The 20,713-nt window shown below is 39.8% G+C and overlaps 2 protein-coding genes across 4 annotated transcripts in view; both read left to right on the top strand.

Annotated features, from left to right (window-relative positions):
• The window catches only part of LOC140922114 (collagen alpha-1(VI) chain-like), a 34,017-nt gene extending 14,487 nt beyond the window's left edge, over positions 1–19,530 (top strand). The window contains exons 3-6 of one of the 3 annotated variants that reach the window (XM_073372136.1): positions 3,138–3,179; positions 17,787–17,938; positions 18,329–18,733; positions 19,036–19,530. In XM_073372136.1, coding sequence (XP_073228237.1) covers positions 17,794–17,938; positions 18,329–18,733; positions 19,036–19,355 — 870 coding nt within the window. In that variant the 5' untranslated portion in view covers positions 3,138–3,179; positions 17,787–17,793 and the 3' untranslated portion in view covers positions 19,356–19,530. Of the gene's footprint in view, positions 1–3,137; positions 3,180–12,476; positions 12,579–16,929; positions 17,006–17,744; positions 17,939–18,328; positions 18,734–19,035 lie in introns of those variants that run through there. The other 2 variants (XM_073372133.1, XM_073372134.1) reach the window with 2 other exon arrangements.
• On the top strand, positions 3,710–4,951 carry LOC140922116 (collagen alpha-1(VI) chain-like). Its single transcript, XM_073372138.1, has 2 exons — positions 3,710–4,115; positions 4,457–4,951. The coding sequence occupies exons 1-2, from the start codon at positions 3,839–3,841 to the stop codon at positions 4,774–4,776; spliced, it is 597 nt and encodes a 198-aa protein (XP_073228239.1). The 5' UTR covers positions 3,710–3,838; the 3' UTR covers positions 4,777–4,951.
• Positions 19,531–20,713: the final 1,183 nt, after the last annotated feature.

Genomic DNA, 20,713 nt, shown 5'->3' with positions numbered 1-20,713 from the left:
TTCTGGAAAAAGTATTATAGAACAGGGTTCAATTCCCCAACTCCCACAGCACTAGTCTCGAACACCAACATGGCCTCCGTTTCATTAGGCTGATTTAGCAACAGAACGGGAACGTCAGTTAACGACGGCGCGCGCAAATCAAACAACTGGCTTGACCAATGGCAGAGCGACAAATTGGGCGCCTGAAGTCGAGTTAAGTCGTTTTCGCGCGCTTTCCCGCGTCGTCAAATGACGTTCGCGTTTTGTTGCTAAATCAGCCTATCGTTTTGAGAAACCATTATGGCGGTCGAGACGTCATGTGAAAACACTCAAACCAGACCTTCGAGACCTACGAAGGCAGATAAAGGCAAAACAAAGATAAAAGTTAAAAGGTACATTAATACTTCGACTCCCGAAGGTAACATAACGTTTTCTTACTAATAGACGTTACCTGGTAAGAATCTCCCTCTATCTACGCCAGCAACACCGACCATTGACCTAGAGCATTTATATTTTGAATTAAGAATAATAATAAATTTAATGAAAATAAATTTATTACTTACAATGTGCAAATCACATGAGCATATATATGCGAAAATGGAATATTATATACTGTTTACTGAGGTAGCAAGATAAACTGATTACAGAAATTTGAATGCACGTAATATTACGTATTGGACTTAAATAGCACTCGTCAACTTTCAAATCGTTAATTTCTCCTTCTAAAATCATTTTGAAGTTCGTCAAAAATATGCACTCCTCTGCAAGTCGCATTATCAGCTATCTTCTCAGTGTTTGATCTGGTGATGAAACACTGCGTCTCATGCTTGATATATTACATGCATGTACCTGAAAGACAAGAGACGTTTACATTCAAGATAACGGGCGGCTCTTAAAACAAGGCTGATACTCTATATTTCTGACATATAGTCATTTTGGAAAAAGCTATATTGGCACGAGTTGAAAGATCTTCATTCTAATAGGTTTCTCGATGAATGACTTAATCAAACAATTTGCAGTGTTTTTCAGTCAGGTGTAGCAGTCAGGCGTTAGAAAAGAAGTGAGATCTGAAATTAAAACAAGAAAATAGGTAAGTGGTTCAGGCAGAGATGATCATGAATCTAAGTCAACTTTAGGAGATTTGCGCTGCTTTTCGTAATAAAATGTCAGATTCTTGGCTTTCTTGTTAGCGAATCATTCTGTGAGAGTAAAGGGACTTAAACATCAATTTGGAAGCCATTGAGTAGGTCCGAAAACACCTAAATTAACAATGCCAAAAATCCCCTTTCTAAGTTCTTTTTATTCTCAATGATTTATAAAAGTAGGAGCAAGATGTTACAAACAAAGGACTCGGATCCTGAGTGATTACTCTGTAGGTCTCATAAGAGGTAGTAAAAAATAATTTAAAGACATTAAGTTTTATGAAACAAAACTGGATGCAAGAAGGCACTACGGCAAAGGGCTGATTTATTATGGGCCAATATTTCAGCTAACAAAATCAGCCCTTTGCCGCAGTGCCAGCCTTGCATTCAGTTTCGTTTCATTTTACACATCAAGTGTCGTCTTGCTACAGTATTTCTTTAATTGGAGATCCGGCGAGAAGAGCCAGTCAGCTTTATTTAAGCGTTGCGTCGACCTCTGCATTCAAACAGTTTTTTCTAATAAGTGTAACGTTATTACCAAGGTTTTAATTTGATTTTGCTTCAGTAAATCTTGTCAAAGTTAGGACTCATTTTTGTAACTTACTTGCCGTCACAACGGCGAAAGGTCTTCGATGTGTTAAATGGCTTCACTCAAGTATTGATACATTAACGAATTTTCAAACAAGTTGGAAACTATTGCCGAGGATCTTAAGCGTTTTCTAGTAGGCTTGTTTAATGAAGCAACTAGCATCAGAAACTGCAGTAAAACGTCCAATAATACTTGCATGGCCGGTATGCCTTGCTTTAAATTAAAGGGGTAGGGATTTCACGGGTTGTGGTGTCACAAGACTAATCTCCCCGATTTTAAAGATATATTGAAAATCAATGAAAGTTCCATAAATATTCGATCAATAGGCTTTTAAGGTTCTAGAACATTTCAAGAGCTTTTCATTTAGAAAGATAAATATTTACAGTGTGCTTTTTAAGGGTGACGCATCTTGTCTCCAAATTTGATATCCCTCGGAAAACACTTATCCGTTAAATGGACATTTCGATATTTTTAGTGATGTTTACGCCCCCTGACAGTTTTGATACCCCCGAAATAACCTTAGCAGAAGAGGAAATATTACAGGCACAAGAAGGGTCATTTATTGAAATTTCCGTGGATCAATATAACGTTTTTTAGCTCAACGAAAATTCGAATTGTATCGTCGATGATGTTAAATTTGTTTCTGCAGTAAAAGTATTCGATCCCTTCACGGTAAAAGTGTATTTTACTGTAGCGGCATGGCAATCGGAAATTTCGTACATAGAGCACCTCCAGTGCAAACACGAAGCCTCGGATTTATTAGTTTCTACACGGCATAGCCCAAAAATTGGAGTTGGTGAGAAAAGACGTGATAATTTCGAGGAAGTGATATTACTCTTGCTACAACTGAGAACACGAACAATTTTCCTCGTAAGTCAGGACCATTGATATAGCGATGATTATCTTTTTCTATACATCAGTATGATCACGATCTTGCTAAAATTTGGTCAAACCATCTTGACGAGAACAAGCCTGCAATTCTTTCTTTTTTATTCCTTCTTCCGCCTAAATACTCCTGTCTATCGCAGCAATGCATCAGTCAATTCCACCTGAGCCCTGCCTCCGCCCCACGGGCTGACCCCCGGGCATTAGCATTTTTGCCTTGGATGGCAAATTCCCGGGGGTGGGGACTCTTGAGCTGCCGAATCCCACGTGGTGGGGACGAAAAAAGAGGGCAAATGCCCCGTCCTCCGTCAACACTGCAACCTTTTTTCATTGATCCCACAGTCGAATAGTGCCGTTTTAAGCATTTTAATCTGCGATTTTTTGTTTCATTAAACGTCTTCCCTTGTAATAGCGCTAGGATTCTAATTAAGTAAACACTGCAACAGATCAGTTCCTCATAAGCTAAAACACTTTCGCAGGAGTGATCAGCCGCAAAAGAAGTTAACACAAACATGTCTCGTTTCTCTTTAAATGCTCAACAGCTTTCTTCAGATTCATCAGTAAGTTGGAAGCTTGGAGCTAAGGTCAAAGATGTCAGGATTCACGGTTCGACTTGCCACCATGATGTGCGTCCTTGCTTTTCTTTACAACACGCAGAGTTCGGCCCATGCTTGGCACCCAACAAAGGCACCCGTGACCAATTTGCCTGTTAACCCAAACGATCCTTTCTATGAGAGTAAGTCATTTTTTTTCCAGGCCGTGCGTCGTGACTTTCATTCGTGCTTGCTTCAGCTGACGTCTCGTCCCCACCACGGCCTTCTCGCGGTTTTCAATATCGCAGCCTCGGAAAACCCTGGGGAAAATCCTTGGAAAACCCTCTTGGTTCTTATATATAACCGTTTTTTGATAAATCAACTTAATTACGATACAGTTTTTGTCAGTAACGAGTCCCAACGAGAACCTTTTTATATAACAGTAAGTCGTATGTGAGTCCAATGCAAATTCCATCGCATGAATTCAGTCGCATTGCCTTTTAGTCTTTTCAAATTCACTATAAAGTTATCCGAACTGCTTTTTTGGTCCTCTTGATTTTTCGTCTTGTTTTTCTTTTACAGAGTTTCAAAAAGTTCCCTCCATCAATGTCACTGCAAATAAATTTCTGACTAACTTTTTGTTTATAAACCCGACGAATACACGCGGCAAGAGGCAAGTGGGTACTCAACTTATTGACAATGTGATCGTCATGGATGGTTCCGGGTCAGTTGGTGTCTGCGAATTTCAAAGAGGAAAGGCAGCAATCAAGAATATGATGAAGAGTGCGAATGCAGTAGCGGTCAAAAACAAGTATGACGAAAAGTATGCTGCAGTTACCTTCTCCACCTCAGCCAGAGTGAACTTCAAGTTTTTACCGTACTCTACAGCGGAGCAAAAGTTGTCGATGGTACAGTTCCCCAATGGCCTTTCCAATACTCAAGCAGGATTGGCAGAGGCCATGAAACTGTTTGTGGAATCTCTTACAAGTATATGTTTCGTTGTGACTAAATTCCCGCCAGTCAGAAAACTTTGTGGAAATTTTCCTGAAATTCCTTTCACTGAGGTCTTGAAAGTATAATTCTATCTTCAGTTCACAGAATTACTAAGCGATCTAGAAAACAAGAGTGGCTTCGCAGCCAGGGCGGTTGTGGTTGCTAGGGCACCAGCAAAATTGTTGAGAAAAAAAAGGAAAGAAAAGAAAAACGTGTGTCAACAAGCTAGGCTTCCGGGTATTATAGCTACAGCGTTTAATTACCTAACACCGCGATGGATATATACTTCCATGACTGCCTCTCTACTGATAAATCGCATGCTTTATTTGTTCCAGGTGGACGTTTTGCCGATCGTAAGAATGTTTTACTTATCACTGACGGCCTATCAAGTGTCACTCCGCACTTGCTCAAACACAACGTAGACAGATTGAAGGGATTGGGAGTCCATATTTACGTATTTGCTGTGGGATCTTACATTCCTCGTATCGACGAGATGGTACAGGTCGCCGGGAGCAGTTGCAATCCTAAGCCAGATGATTACCTTTTCAGAATAAACAGCTACCATCAGTTGTGGGAATTCAGTCAACTGGTTGTAACCAAACTTGCTTCCTCGGGGGAATACATCAGTTTAAGCCCGGAACCCTCTCCTTGCTAAACAGGAACTTGTGGCCTTATAGCCTGCGAACCCAGCCGTCTCTTAATCGTATTAGTTTTGCTTGCTTAAAAATTTAACGATCTTAACAGGGGTTAAGGCAATTAATGTTGTCTTTTAAAGTATGTTTGGAGAAAGGTTCGCTTATCTAATGAAATAAACTTTGTCGGTGATGTTATTTTTTGTGTTCAGTTATCAAACCACTTGCAACTTTGTAGGGGTGGGGAGGAGGGAAATGACTCCTCACTCAAGAGTTGGATTAGGGATTCATAACGGACTACAATCACAACTTTCGTAAGCATTATTCTCAAAAAAAAAAGGGAAAAGCAAGATGTACGTACGTTGTGGTTTCATTTAACCATGGTTTATATTATAATTTCTGTGCTAGGGGTATGGGTATGTTTACATCAGTATATCAGATAGCTATAGAGAGAAATCGTTACGTCACGTTGCCATGGTAGCAACATTTTTGGATGGCAACAAACCGAAAAGGTCATTTAAAAGTCTATTCGCACTATTTCAAACTTCATCGATCTTATTCAATTTCATTAAACTTGGCAAATCTTGGTAAAATTTTCCCTGGGACCGTATCTATCGTTATCTAAGTTTAGAAAAAGAAAGTGACAATAATTGTGTTGTGTGACCTTACTCCATAAAGGGCGCTCGTGAAATTAGGAAGTTCCATGTCGTAGTGGTGCAACGACGGCAAAGAAATGTACAAAATAGCGTGATGCACGTGCAAAGTTGTTGTTTGTTATTTATAAACATTTTCTTTTTGCCGTTCTCCTCGCCGTCGCCATCGTCGTTGGTTTTGTTGTCATCCAGAAATATTGCTACCATGGTAACTTGACGTCACACTTCTCCTCTCTATTGCACCGGCGACAATATCATACCGGATAGGGATTCTGTTCACTTGTAATAACAGTGATTTTGTCGCCATTTTTGTAACGGAGCGAAGCTGCGCTGTGCCAATCTCGAAAGTGGAGTGTCACATATCGGATAGGTTCTGTACCACACTTTGGTGCAGTGTGAACAGGTATTCAGACCGTGACGGAAGTGGATAAGTAGAAATATAAATATTCATGACTGGGATTCGGATTATTTCTCCAAACTCTCTCGACCAATCGCTCCGGCACGATGTTGTCGATGTTTGCTGTGTGTGAGCGACTTGTTCCAGTTGTGTACCGGCACAAAAAGATATTCGGTATAGTGTAAACATAGCCTTAGTTAAAATTTGAACCAGGGACAAAAATAAATCCAACATGTACAACGGGAATTCCCCCTCGCTGTTAAATGAGATCAGGATCTATTCTTGTTAAGGCGAAATTAAGAGAGCCCACCTTATACATTTTATGAAACGTCTACCGCACACTTTTTTGATCACTTGACCTTCAGCTGAAACAGTCGTCAATCAGAATTACTTCCCTTACATGTCCTCTATAAAACCTGAAACTATCCATTTTCTCGTAGTTGGCGTGCATTGTCGGCAAAGAAATGTGTGAAAACTTAGTGTGAAGCACGTTTAAAGTTCTATTGTACGTATCAAAATGAGTGTTTTTTAAGTTCCGACGCTAAATCGCAAAAACATCATCATAATTATAGCTAAATCGACTTTCTAACTTGACGGCCAACTGGGATAAGGTTACTTCCTCGAGGTATCCAAAGAACTTTTTTCTCAAACCAAAAAACAAAAAGAACAAAAAGACAACGGAAAAGGCTTTTTATACTTATATGTGAGATATTAGATGCCATGTCCAGAAATCTCGCACGTCAAACTTCGTGCGACTTACATTCAGGCTGTTTCGCAATGGTTTTAACCGCTGTTTTTTACTGTGATTCCGGGGCTCATAATGTTCGAAAAGTTCGAGTAGCCAAATACATAGTTGTTTCAGACTTGTACCCAGCCGCTTCTCTTGTTTGCGCTATGATTGATGGGAAGGTTTAAGCGAGTTCGCGTTGTATCAAGGGAAGGAAGGAAGAAAACGTGAAGCGAAGAGTTCGTGAAATCAAAATTAATTCCGGCTATAACTAAGGTACGCAACATCAGCGTCGTCCAAAATGACTCGGACACCTACAAAGTAAAAGCCTACAACGTCGAATCAAAGATTTGCATGTTCGCTGAAAACCGTGAAACCGGCAGAAACCTAAGCACGCGACTGACCGAACACAAACTAGCGACGAGGAATGGTGACATCAACGATCACATTGCTGAGCACCATTTACAGACGAAACATCGAATTGACTGGGACTCTGCGACATATATAACGTATTCTACAGACTACTATCAACGTCTTACTTTAGAATGCTGGTTTACTAACTTAGAACAAACTCCACTGAATCGTAGCCAACAGTTACCAGCGCCGTACAAACGACTTATTGACGGGATCAAGCAAAACTAACTACGAGAGAACGACTGAAGAACTGACAATTTGACCAACAATAGACGACTGTTTAACTATGACAAAAGACGGATCGAAAAGCACCAATTACTGATTACGAGTCTTTATAGCCAATAACATCACGGCTTAACTTACAGACGACCAATAACATCGCGACGTAATTGACCAATCAGATCAATAACGAGAGTATAATACCCTCAACTGACGTGATACAACTCACTTGGTTTTGATACTGCTTAACCAATGGTTAAAGCTAACCATGCTTTGAGCAACTCAGCCCAGGTTGTCGAAACGTCAGTCACTGTTAACAACAACAGTCCTATTCAGGACTACGTTCACCCGGACGATCAAACTCAACCTACTTATGTTCGCTTCTGTTCCCGATTCTGTGACATGCCATCCTGGAGAGCAGAAGCCGACAGGAGATATGTGGACGCCTTGTTGTGATAACCAGCAAGCTCTTGAAAAAGGCCATTACATCCGCATTACACTTTCAAAGAAATCGGAGAGTGACCATGTGTACCAGTTGCTCCAGTCAGGCTAGAATGTCTACAAAACCATCAACATGGTTGGCTTCGTGCTCACATCCAAGGTGATCACAACATCAAGAAGGGTACAGAAGAGTACAAGCTGCTTATCACTGGCTCCAGCGTCGAAGACGTCAAGTTCACATTTGATCGATACTAATCAGTACGTATTGATGTATTTCTCAGGCTCCTGGTTTTGCAATGTTAAGTCTTGGCTTTAGTTAGCACGTGTTTATTGTATTGTAAATTGAGAAAAATGATCGGCGTACGTGGTTTGGGTTAGGACTGCGAGATAATAGCATATTAATGAGTCATTAATGACTATGTATCCGTCGCAAGCTGAACTGTGAATCAATGTAATTTTCTCTTCCGAGGGAACATATTAATCAGCATAAGAAGCTATAGTTTTCTCGCCGGTATCAGCTGTGTCTCATTTGTTGTCAAGATTAAATGTTGTTTTTAGATATTGTTAGATATTTTTCGATATTTTTATGCACAGAAAGCCTTACAGATGACTTGACTGAATAAAGCATATAAATAAAAGTTGAGGACCTATCCTTTCTCGACTTTCTCACGTTCTAGAGTACAGAAATATATAATTGCCAAAAAACCTCATTATAACAATAATTAATGATTTTAAACGCTATGAGACAAGTTTGAGACGCCCGACAACACTTCGTAATTACCTTTCTGGAAATAATTTGTTTGAGTCGCAGCAACGTCTAAGAAAGCTATATTAAGTTAACAAATTACATAATTGATTGTCTGAAAAAGGCCTAATTCGTTGTAAAAGCTGATACAAAATTGCCTGTTTGAAAGATACAGAGTACTGTCGCACTTTGCAATACCTGTCGCACTTTGTAATAAAAAAGCTGTCGCACTTTGTAATAACAGACCATCGTACTTTGTAATAAAAAAAGCTGTCGCACTTTGTAATAAACTTGAAATTGGTGGTCGGAGGACAAGTAAACCCAATAATAAGTATCATCATCGACAACAACAACAACAATAACAATAATAATAATGGGTGGCACATGGATCGCTGTTGGCGTTGAGATCCCGGCCGAGTTACATGCATTTCGGGATATGTGTACCAGTTACCTAGCCGACTAAGCTTTGGCTGTTTTAGCGATTGAGAAAGTTTTGGAGCGGGTTAGAGCAAATGTGTTTTGAAGAGAAAAAAGAAGCGATTTGGATCATCAGCTTTAACATACGAGTGAACATTTTTTTGGTGGTAAGAAAATATTTGTGTGGAAATTGCCGGAGAAAACGAGATAATTCAAGCCCCATTTACACCGCCGAAAATTCCGGCCTGACTGGAACAACTGGTACACGTGGTCATCCTCCCTCTTCTTTGAAAGCGTAATGCGGATGCAATGGCCTTCTTCAAGCGCTTGCTGATTATCACACCAAGGCGTCCACATATCTCCTGTCGGCTTCTGCTCTCCAGGATCGCAATTCACAGAATCGGGAATAATAGTGAACATGTGAATCTCTGATTCGACGTTGTAGACTTTCACTTTGTAGGTGTCTGAGTCATTTTGAACGACGGTGATGTTACGAACGTCGGAAAGCCCCTTAGTTTCACCTTCTACCGGCTTGTAAATGACTTCACAAATGAAAGGTATTTGTTTGGTGTACTTCTGCTTCTGTTCAGTAGACATATCCTATGAGATAAAGACAGAACATTCTATAAAACTGGACTGACATTAAACTGTCGTTGAATTAAGAGCCGACCCTGAACTTTGATACAGCAAGATAGTAACGGTTAAAAAGTTTAATAAATCATCGGCTTGCCATAAGTTACTTGAATTTTAATAATTTTGTTTATTGATCTTCATTTGAAAGCCCTAAGTAACAGAATAACTACACGCCGGTTTCCTTTTAGCTTGGCCTCAAAGTTGCAATTAGGATCTAATGCAGATAGTGGAACCTGGACACCTTACGCAGCTGCTTGTCGACCTGCGTGGTCTCTATGTTTGTAACTTTATTGCTTATCTTACAAATAACCACTTGTAGATATTGAAAATACCAAATTGCCAAACCACCTACACTGAATGGTTCGAACGTCGCAACTTTCCAACATCCTTGCACCTGAAATTCACAGCTTTGCAACTTCGTTGATAGTGAAAAACTACGTAATGAAATGACCAGAATTTCGGAAATCGTTTGTCAATAGTTTTGTGAAATGTACTGTAAATTCAGGCTACCGATTAAAATTGCGTAAAAATTACAAAAACCTAATTAGTACCCTGGATGAAAAAAATTGCGCTATTGCAGCTTACCGTCCTTGCGTTTGAATCGCTCTTAGAGCCACAATCATAAAAACCGAAAGCAAACAGAGCTGCACCGGTCTGCTTAGCTGGTGGGTGTGAATGGCCGCAGCTTAAAATTTTTATCCAGCTTCGAAAGTTAGAACCACGTGCACGTTTTATGACTTGTACAACATAGCAAACATTATAAGCCTTAAAAAGTATTGCTCAGTGCTTTTATTTCAATGGTCACACTTCGGGATTTTATATCGACGAACCCCAACAAGTTGTTACAACTTTAGTTTCAAGTCGGCATTTTTGGGGGGAAGAGCTAGAGTAAAACCTATAAATTAATAACACCTTCTCACCGTCTAAATGCAGATGTAGTGTAGAAATCCTATGAAACTTGAATTGCGCTAACTAAGCAGCGACCTCGAAGACCTGGCTGGAGTGTACGGCTGGTATCTAGTCCGCCCTTCTTATAAAGACCGCGTCGAAAACTCGTCAAACAGTTGGTTGTCAAGAATGCTTGTGGTGGATTTGTTCATTTGCAACATAGGCGTATTTATTCGTATTCACCATTTTACATCTCCTATAGTCTAATACACATTGTTTGTCCCCAAAGTTTTGCATAACCTTTGTTTTTCAATTCTCTTGGGTGTCACAACCGTCCCAAGAGAAACGGGACAAACAACTGGTGTATAACCACTGGTGTATTGTTGGAGATGTGTAAATGACGAATAGCCACTGCATTGGATCTGGTGAAATTTTTTTTATTGTTTTAAAGCTTTAAAACAATGAAAAATTACGGCTCCAGGTAAAAATATCGTGATTTCTGTTGGTTCATCATAAGCCGCTTATGGGCTGAGGTTTTCCATCAATTCGTGACAAGAATGTTCAGCGTGCATGTGCTATGTGGTAAAAAGAATATGCATCAGTCTATGCTAAACAAGAAACGACTAACACTCCCGAGGGGGTGGGGGGATTATAAGCCATATCAAGAGCCATGGCTCTTGGCCATATAGGTATGTGCCGCCCAAAAAGGGTATGGTTTTTGGGCCTTTTTGGTCTGAAAACGGGTATACACTCTGCCATAATTTTGTCTGGAATTATCGGTTATGGTTTCCGAGGGAACTACGGGATGAACGTATTTATCCTTTCAATTGCAAATGAATAAGAAAGAAATAGAGACATGTCAATTCGAAAGGCATTTGAAGAAATTTCTTGTTTGCGCTCTAATCTAAGTAATTAAGACATCTTTACTGCCTAAAGGCAAGGTCTGAAAACGGGTATGGATTTTAGGGGTCTGGTCTGAAAACGGGTGTGGAAAATGACATGTTTTGGTCTGAAATAGGGTCAGGATTTGGAGAACCAGGCACACCCAGGTTTACCCTCACTAAGCGAATTCCCAGGAGTACCCCCCCGGGTTAGCACTAAACATCTTATTCCAAGATGGTCGCAAATTTAGTTAGTTGATATTTAACATTATTCCTTTGGTATTATTATAGAGTATTTTCACTCCTGGCCAGCAGCTATTTCAGTGGCACAAAAGAAAGTTTTCTGGAAAAAGTATTTTAGAACAGGGTTCAATTCCCCAACTCCCACAGCACTGGTTTCGAACACCAACATGGCTTCCGTTTCATTAGGCTGATTTAGCAACAGAACGGGAACGTCAGTTGACGACGGCGCGCGCAAATCAAACAACTGGCTTAACCAATGGCAGAGCGACAAATTGGGCACCGGAAGTCGAGTTTAGTCGTTTTCGCGCGCTTTCCCGCGTCGTCAAATGACGTTCGCGTTTTGTTGCTAAATCAGCCTATCGTTTTGAGAAACCATTATGGCGGTCGAGACGTCATGTGAAAACACTCAAACCAGACCTACGAGACCTACGAAGGTAGATAAAGGCAAAACAAAGATTAAAGTTAAAAAGTACATTAATACTTCGACTCTCGAAGGTAACATAACGTTTTCTTACTAATACACGTTACCTAGTAAGAATCTCCCTCTATCTACGCCAGCAACATCGACCATTGACCTAGAGCATTTATATTTTGAATTAAGAATAATAATAAATTTAATAAAAATAAATTTATTACTTACAATGTGCAAATCACATGAGCATATATATGCGAAAATGGAATATTATATACTGTATACTGAGGTAGCAAGATAAACTGATTACAGAAATTTGAATGCACGTAATATTACATATTGGACTTAAATAGCACTCGTCAACTTTCAAATCGTTAATTTCTCCTTCTAAAATCATTTTGAAGTTCGTCAAAAATATGCACTCCTCTGCAAGTCGCATTTTCAGCTATCTTCTCAGTGTTTTATCTGGTGATGAAACACTGCGTCTCATGCTTGATATATTACATGCATGTACCTGAAAGACAAGAGACGTTTACATTCAAGATAACGGGCGGCTCTTAAAACAAGGCTGATACTCTATATTTCTGACATATAGTCATTTTGGAAAAAGCTATATTGGCACGAGTTGAAAGATCTTCATTCTAATAGGTTTCTCGATGAATGACTTAATCAAACAATTTGCAGTGTTTTTCAGTCAGGTGTAGCAGTCAGGCGTTAAAAAAGAAGTGAGATCTGAAATTAAAACAAGAAAATAGGTAAGTGGTTCAGGCAGAGATGATCATGAATCTAGGTCAACTTTAGGAGATTTGCGCTGCTTTTCGCAATAAAATTTCAGATTCTTGGCTTTCTTGTTAGCGAATCATTCTGTGTAAAGGGACTTAAACATCAAATTGGAAGCACCTGAGTAGGTCCGAAAACACCTAAATTAACAATGCCAAAAATCCCCTTTCTAAGTTCTTTTTATTCTCAATGATTTATAAAAGTAGGAGCAAGATGTTACAAACAAAAGGACTCGGATCCTGAGTGATTACTCTGTAGTTCTCATAAGAGGTAGTAAAAAATAATGTAAAGACATTAAGTTTTATGAAACAAAACTGGATGCAAGAAGGCACTACGGCAAAGGGCTGATTCATTATGGGCCAATATTTCGGCTAACAAAATCAGCCCTTTGCCGCAGTGTCAGCCTTGCATTCAGTTTCGTTTCGTTTTACACATCAAGTGACGTCTTGCTACAGTATTTCTTTAATTGGAGATGCGGCAAGAAGAGCCAGTCAATTTTATTTACGCGTTGCGTGGACCTCTGCATTCAAACAGTTTTTTCTAATAAGTGTCATGTTATTACCAAGTTTTTAATTTGATTTTGCTTCGGTAAATCTTGTGAAAGTTAGGATTCATTTTTCTGACTTACTTGCCGTCATAACGGCGGAAGGTCTTCGATGTGTTAAATGGCTTCACTCAAGTATTGATACATTAACGAATTTTCAAATAAGTTGGAAACTATTGCCGAGGATCTTAAGCTTTTTCTAGTAGGCTCTTTCAATAAAGCACCTAGCATCAGAAACTGCAGTAAAACTTCCAATAATACTTGCATGGCCGGTATACGTTGCTTTAAATTAAAGGGGTAGGGATTTCAAAGGTTGTGGTGTCACAAGACTAATCTCCCCGATTTTAAAGATATATTGAAAGTCAATGAAAGTTCCATAAGTATTCGATCAATAGGCTTTTAAGGTTCTAGAACATTTTCATTTAGAAAGATAAATATTTACAATGTGCTTTTTAATGGTGACACATCTTGTATCCAAGCGTGATATCCCTCGGAAAACACTTATCCTTTAAATGGACATTTCGATATTTTTAGTGATGTTTACGCCCCCTGACAGTTTTGATACCCCCGAAATAACCTTAGCAGATGAGGAAATATTACAAGCACAAAAAGGGTCATTTATTGAAATTTCCGTGGATCAATATAACGTTTTTTAGCCCAACGAAAATTCGAATTGTATCGTCGATGATGTTTAATTTGTTTCTGCAGTACAAGTATTCGATCCCTTCACGGTAAAAGTGTATTTTACTGTAGCGGCATCGCAATCGGAAATTTCGTACATAGAGCACCTCCAGTGCAAACACGAAGCCTCGGATTTATTAGTTTCTACACGGCACAGCCCATAAATTGGAGTTAGTGAGAAAAGACGTGATAATTCCGAGGAAGCGATATTACTCTTGCTACAACTGAGAACACGAACAATTTTACTCGTAAGTCAGGACCATTGATATAGCGATGCTTATCTTTTTCTATACATCAGTATGATCACGATCTTGCTAAAATTTGGTCAAACCATCTTGACGAGAACAAGCCTGCAATTCTGTCTTTTTTATTCCTTCTTTCGCCTAAATACTCCTGTCTATCACAGTAATGCATCAGTCAGTTCCACCTGAGCCCAGCCCCCCCCCCCCGGGCTGACCCCTGGGCATTAGCATTTTTACCTTGGATGGCAAATTCCCGCGGGAGGGGACTCTTGAGCTGCCGAATCCCACGGGGTGGGGACGAAAAAAGAGGGCAAATGCCCCGTCCTCCGTCATTACTGCAACCTTTTTTCATTGATCCTACAATCGAATAGTGCCGTTTTAAGCATTTTAATATACGATTTTTTGTTTCAATAAACGTCTTCCCTTGTAATAGCGCTAGGATTCTAATTAAGACTTCACGCCGCGACGACATGCACCAGTTTATGGTTTTAGTATTGATATAAAATTATTGACATTAAAATTAATAGAGCGCTTTTAAGTTATATGTTATTAATAGTTTTATAAATATGAAAGGATGTTCTTCAAATGATATCAACAGAAATTTGATTCATTAACCAAAAAACGTTGATTCACATCGATAGCTCCTATTTTCGCTATGTAATTCTGGCTTGATAAGCAAGGAAGAAATGCATGCATAAAATCGAAAGCATGCCTCTAGAACCCTCTTCAATTTATTCCTGTCCTTGACAGATGAGCCAGTCTGCTTTTTTTCCAGTAAAACTTACTGTATAGTTGTATTCTGATAGGAAACCGCGTGCGTCTCAAAAGCTTGGGAATGGCCCCGGGGTTGGCAAATGCCCGGCCCCCGAGCGGTGCAAAATTTGCAAATACCCCACCCCCGGGACTGACATGGCGGGCAAATGCCCCGCAGTGGGCCGCGGGGGAAGGGCTGGGCGCAGGTGGAATTGACTGATGCATAAGTCTGACTTTAATTTTGTTAAATAGAGTTCGCTTGAGGTTTCCACAGTCGGATAAAAACTGTTATTCCTAAAGATTTAGTTGCGGCTTCAACTGTTGCTTTCTATTCTAAATACCTAGTTTCTTTTTCAGATTGAATTTGTCGTTTCTTGTCTTCAATTTGCACAAAGAATAGGCGTTCCATTGAAGTCGCTTGGAAAAATAAATAGGTCTATTTTCTCTTTGCCGGTAATTTTTGCAGTAGCTGTTCATTCTGTGTGCGTTGCGAGAGGCACTAGGCCGTGGTTTGCCGCACGACCCAATTATAGTGATTTATATTGATAAGCTCTCCCGGTAGATCAACCAAATGATTATTTCCACACGCCTTCGATACACATATGCTTTCTTTTTTCTGTTTGAACCAGGAGATTCAAAGTAAACGAGGGCGTAATGTCACAGGACTAATCACCCCGATTTTAAAGATACATTCAGTGCCGTAGCCAGACCAAACGGCCAACCGAGGCAGGCGGGAGTTGCTAGGGGGGTTCGGGGGCATGCCCCCCCCCCCCCCCCCCGAGAAATTTTGAACTTTAGTCTCTCGGAAATGCGATTTGCAGCGTTTTCTGGGCCTTTCGGTAACTTTTTTTCGAGTTAATTTAAGTGGAATTTAAAAAGCAATAATCAGAAACAAGCTACATAATCTGGGTGACCGTTAACCTCGCCAATGGTTTTGATCAGTATTTGTTCAAAAAAAAATTTGAGTTAACGTACGTAACCCCTTGAGATCGATGATATGGTAATTTTTTCATAGTATATTGACTGAATTGCTGAATTCTTTGTAATATCATGATGCGTTAAAAATATCCGATGATCGCTTATGTAAAATAAAAATGATCGGCGAAATTCGTCAAAATTTTACCGAGGCGAGTGCCTCGGTTGGCCTCATACTAGCTACGGCGCTGACATTGAAATTCAATGAAAGTTTGATAAATATCCGATCAATAGGTTTATAAGGTTCTACAACATTCCACGTGTTAACGGTGATAAATAACCAATTTGCTAATAATCTTTTCATTTAGAAAGATAAATATTAACAGCGTGCGTTTTGAGAGTAAGACATCTTGGCTGCCAAAGTTAATGTCCCTCGGAAAACACTTACCCTTTAAATGGACATTTCAACCTTTTTAGTAAATATACTAGGAAACTCATTATTTGGGCGTCGCCCAAATAGAGTACTCGAGATCGTTTGTTTTGATTCGAAGTTGCAATAGGCACGCAATACGTGCGAACATAAACAAGCCAAGCGACGTGAGTGTTTGCCATGCGAACGAGTCGTACAAGGTAAAAAGCATGCCGGAAATAAAGTTCTGCTAGCAAGGAACTTGATCCCACTTTTTCGCAATTCCGAACGGCGCGAAGACGAAGAAATAGGCCTTTTGTATTAGTTGATCACGTGATCATCTTTCGGTAAACACGACAACAGTTCGCTTTTGAAAAATTGTGTTTGCACGAGCTGAAAGAGCATATTAACATTAGGTAACCTATAAATTTTCAGCCCTATATCTCAAAAGTAGCAATTGTAACGGCCCCGAAAATTAGAAGGATTTGTATGAGAAAAATCAGACTCTTGCCACCCAGTCACGCTTGAGTGGTTTTCCATACTACTTCTTGTAAAAGACTGCGTCTCATCCTTGATATATTACATGCATGTACCTGAAAGACAAGTGGTGTTAACATTCAAGATAACGGGCTCTTAAAACAAAACTCATACTCTATATTTCTGACATATTGTCATTTTGGAAAAAGCTGTATTTGCACAAGAGATGAAAGATCTTCATTATAATAGGTTTCTGGATGAATTACTTAATCAAACAACTTGCAGTGTTTTTCAGTCAGGTGTAGCAGGCAGCTGTTAGAGGCCTCTTCTTCATCAGGCGTTAAAAAAGGAAGTGAGATCTGAAATAAAACAAGAAAACAGGTAAGTGGTTCAGGCAGAGATGATCATGAATCTAGGTTAACTTTAGGAGATTTGCGCTGCTTTTCGCAATAACATTTCAGATTCTTGGCGTTGTTGTTAGCGAATCATTCTGTGAGAGTAACGCGACTTTAATATCAATTTTGAAGCAACTGAGTCGGTCAGAAACCACCTAAATTAATAATGCCAAAAATGGCCTTTCTAAGTTCTTTATATATTCTCAGTGATTTATAAAAGTAGGAGCAAGATCATGCTAAAACTTGGTCAAGCCATCTTGACGAGAATAAGCCTGCCATTCTGTTTTTCTTATTCCTTCTTATGCACTGCGAAACGTAACGTTTACAAATAAATTGCTTGTAAACGACAAAGTAACAGTATTTTTCTAAAAAAGCAATATTTAAGCAATATAAAACTTTTTTCTGTCTTTGTATAGCTAGACTACGAGTAGTCCCCCATTTTTCCTCAGGGATAGTAGAGTGAGCGAAACGCGAGCGGGCGTGAAAATCACCCCACGCGAGAAAAGGCGCGTGTCGCGTGTAATGCAAAACAAAAAGGTGAAAAAAAAAATGAGAATGATAAGAACACTGGGAAGTAGCAGTAATTAAAAATGCTTCGCGAACGCCCTAAACACTGTAACAGGTCAGTTCCTCATAAGCTAAAACACGTTCGCAGGAGTGATCAGCTGCAAAAGAAGTAATCACCTAACACAAACATGTCTCGCTTCTCTTTAAACGCTCAACAGCTTTCTTCAGATTCATCAGTAAGCTGGAAGCTTGGAGCTAAGTTCAAAGATGTCAGAATTTACGGTTCGACTTGCCACCATGGTGTGCGTCCTTGTTTTTCTTTACAATATGCAGAGTTCAGCCCACGTTTGGAACTCAACAACGGCACCCGTGACCAATTTGCCTGTTAACCCAAACGATCCTTTCTATGAGAGTAAGTCATTTTTTTCCAGGCCGTGCGTTGTGACTTTCGTGCTAGCTTTAGCTGACTTCTCGTCCCCACCGCGGCCTTCTCGCGGTTTTCAATATCTCAGCCTTGGAAAAACCTGAGGACAAGTTCAGTAGTGTCTAAGATTCTTTTTTAGCCTCTTGGTTCTTATATGTAACCATTTACTGATAAATCAACTTAATTACGATACAGTTTTTCTCAGTAACGAGTCCCAACGAGAACTTTTTTATATAACAGTAAGTCGTATGTGAGTCCAATGCAAATTCCATCGCATGAATTCAGTCGCATTGCCTTTTAGTCGTTTCAAATTCACTATAAAGTTATTCGGACTGTTTCTTGGTCCTCTTGATTTTTAGTCTTGTTTTTCTTTTCCAGAGTTTCAAAAGGTTCCTTCCATCGAAGTCACTGAAGATAATTTTATGACTAACTTTTTGTTTATAAACCCGACGAATAAACGCAGCAAGAGGCAAGCGGATACCCTACTTATTGATAACGTGATCGTCATGGATGGTTCCGGGTCAGTTGGTAACTGCGAATTTCAAAGAGGAAAGGCAGCAATCAAGAATATGATGAAGAGTGCAAATGCAGTAGCAGTCAAAAACAAGGATGACGTAAAGTATGCTGCAGTTACCTTCTCCACCTCAGCCAGAGTGAACTTCAAGTTTTTACCGTACTCTACAGCGGAGCAAAAGTTGTCGATGATACAGTTCCCTTCTGGCTCCACCAATACTCAAGCAGGATTGGCAGAGGCCATGAAACTGTTTGTGGAATCTCTTACAGGTATATGTTTCGCTGTGACTAAATTCCTGCCAGTCAGAAAACTATGTGGGTGGAAATTTTCCCGAAATTCCTTTCACTGAGGTCTTGAAAGTATTCTATCTTCAGTTCACAAAATTACTACAGTTGGTTGTGGTTCCTAGAGCACCAGCCAAATTGTTGAGAAAAAAAGAAAAGAAAAGAAAAACGTGTGTCAACAGGCTAAGCTTCCGGGTATATAGCCACAGCGTTTAGTTACCTAACAACGCGAAGGACATACTTCCATGAATGCCTCTCTAATAAATAGCATGTTTTATTTGTTTCAGGTGGACGTTTTGCCGATCGTAAGAATGTTTTACTTATCACTGACGGCCAATCAAATGTAAAGAAGCACTTGACCGTACCGAACGCCGACAGACTGAAGAGATTGGGAGTCCATATTTACGTATTTGCTGTCGGATCTTACATTTCTGGTATCGGCGAGATGGTACAGCTTGCCGGAAGCAGTTCCAGTTCTAGCCCAGATGATTTCCTTTTCAGAATGAACAGCTACCATCAATTGTGGGAATTCAGTAAACTGGTTGTAACCAAACTTGCTTCCTCGGGGAAATACATCAGTTTAAGCCCGGCACCCTCTCCTTGCTAGACAGGAACTTGCGGTCTTATAGCCTGCGAACCCAGCCGTCTCTTAATCGTATTAGTTTTCCTTGCTTAAAAATTTAACGATCTTAACAGGAGTTAAGGCAATCAATGTTGTCTTTTAAAGTATGTAAGGAGAAAGGTTCGCTCATCTAACGAAATAAACTTGGTCAGTGATGTTATTTTTTGTGTTCTTTATCTAACCACTTTGCAACTTTGTAAGGGTGGGGAGGAGCCGGGAAATGACCCTTCAGTCAAGAGGGGAGAGATTAGGGATTCATAATGGACGGAAATCACAACTTTCGTAAGCATTATTCTCAAATTAAAAAAAGGAAAAGTAATATGTACGTACGTTGTGGTTTCATTTAACCATGGTTTATATTATAATTTCTGTGCTTGGGGTATGGGTATGCTTACATCAGTATATTGGATAGCTATAGAGAGAAGACGTTACGTCACGTTGCCATGGTAGCAAAATTTTTGGATGACAACAAACCGAAAAAGTCACTTAAAAGACTATTCGCACTATTTCAAACTTCACCGATCTTATTCAATTTCATTTAATTTGGCAAATCTTGGTAAAATTATCCCTGGGACAGTATCTATCGTTATCTAAGTTTAGAAAAAGAAAGTGACAATAATTGTGTTGTGTTCACCTACTCCATGATTAAAGGGGGCTCGTGAAATTAGGAAGTTCTATGTCGTAGTGGTGCAACGAAGGCAAAGAAATGTACAAAATAGCGTGATGCACGTGCAAAGTTGTTGTTTGTTATTATAAACATTCTCTTTTTGCCGTTCTCCTCTCCGTCGCCATCATCGTTGGTTTTGTTGTCATCCAGAAATAGTGCTACCATGTTAACTTGACGTCACACTTCTCCTCTCCATTGCACCGGCGCGAAAATCATACCGGATAGGGATTCTGTTTACACGTAATAACAGTGATTTTGCCGCCATTTTTGTAACGGAGCGGAGCTGCGCCGTGCCAATCTCGAAAGTGGAGCGTCACATATCGGATAGGTTCTGTACCACACTTTGGTGCAGTGTAAACAGGTATTCAGACCGTGACGGAAGTGGATAAGTAGAAATATAAATATTCATGACTGGGATTCGGATTATTTCTCCAAATTCTCTCGACCAATCGCTCCGGCAGGATGTTGTCGATGTTTGCTGTGTGTGAGCGACTTGTTCTTGTTGTTGTTTCAGATATTCGGTATGGTGTGAAAATAGCCTTAGTTAAAATTTAAACCAGGGACAAAATTAAACCCCAACATGTACAACGGGAATTCTCCCTCGCTGTTAAATGAGATCAGGCTCTTCCACCAAATCACTTTGTTTAAGAAGTTTTAAAGGGTTATATAACTGAAG

The sequence above is a fragment of the Porites lutea genome, chromosome 12 (assembly GCF_958299795.1).
Source record: "Porites lutea chromosome 12, jaPorLute2.1, whole genome shotgun sequence".
NCBI lineage: Eukaryota > Metazoa > Cnidaria > Anthozoa > Scleractinia > Poritidae > Porites > Porites lutea.
This window is presented reverse-complemented; position numbering and strand designations above follow the sequence as displayed.

What these genes read in the sequence shown, in the direction of transcription:
- LOC140922116 (XM_073372138.1), top strand. Translation starts at nt 3,839, where the DNA reads ATGGATGGTTCCGGGTCAGTTGGTGTCTGCGAATTTCAAAGAGGAAAG. An exon ending in GTTTGTGGAATCTCTTACAA is followed by an intron (nt 4,116 to 4,456) that starts GTATATGTTTCG and finishes TATTTGTTCCAG; the next exon opens with GTGGACGTTTTGCCGATCGT.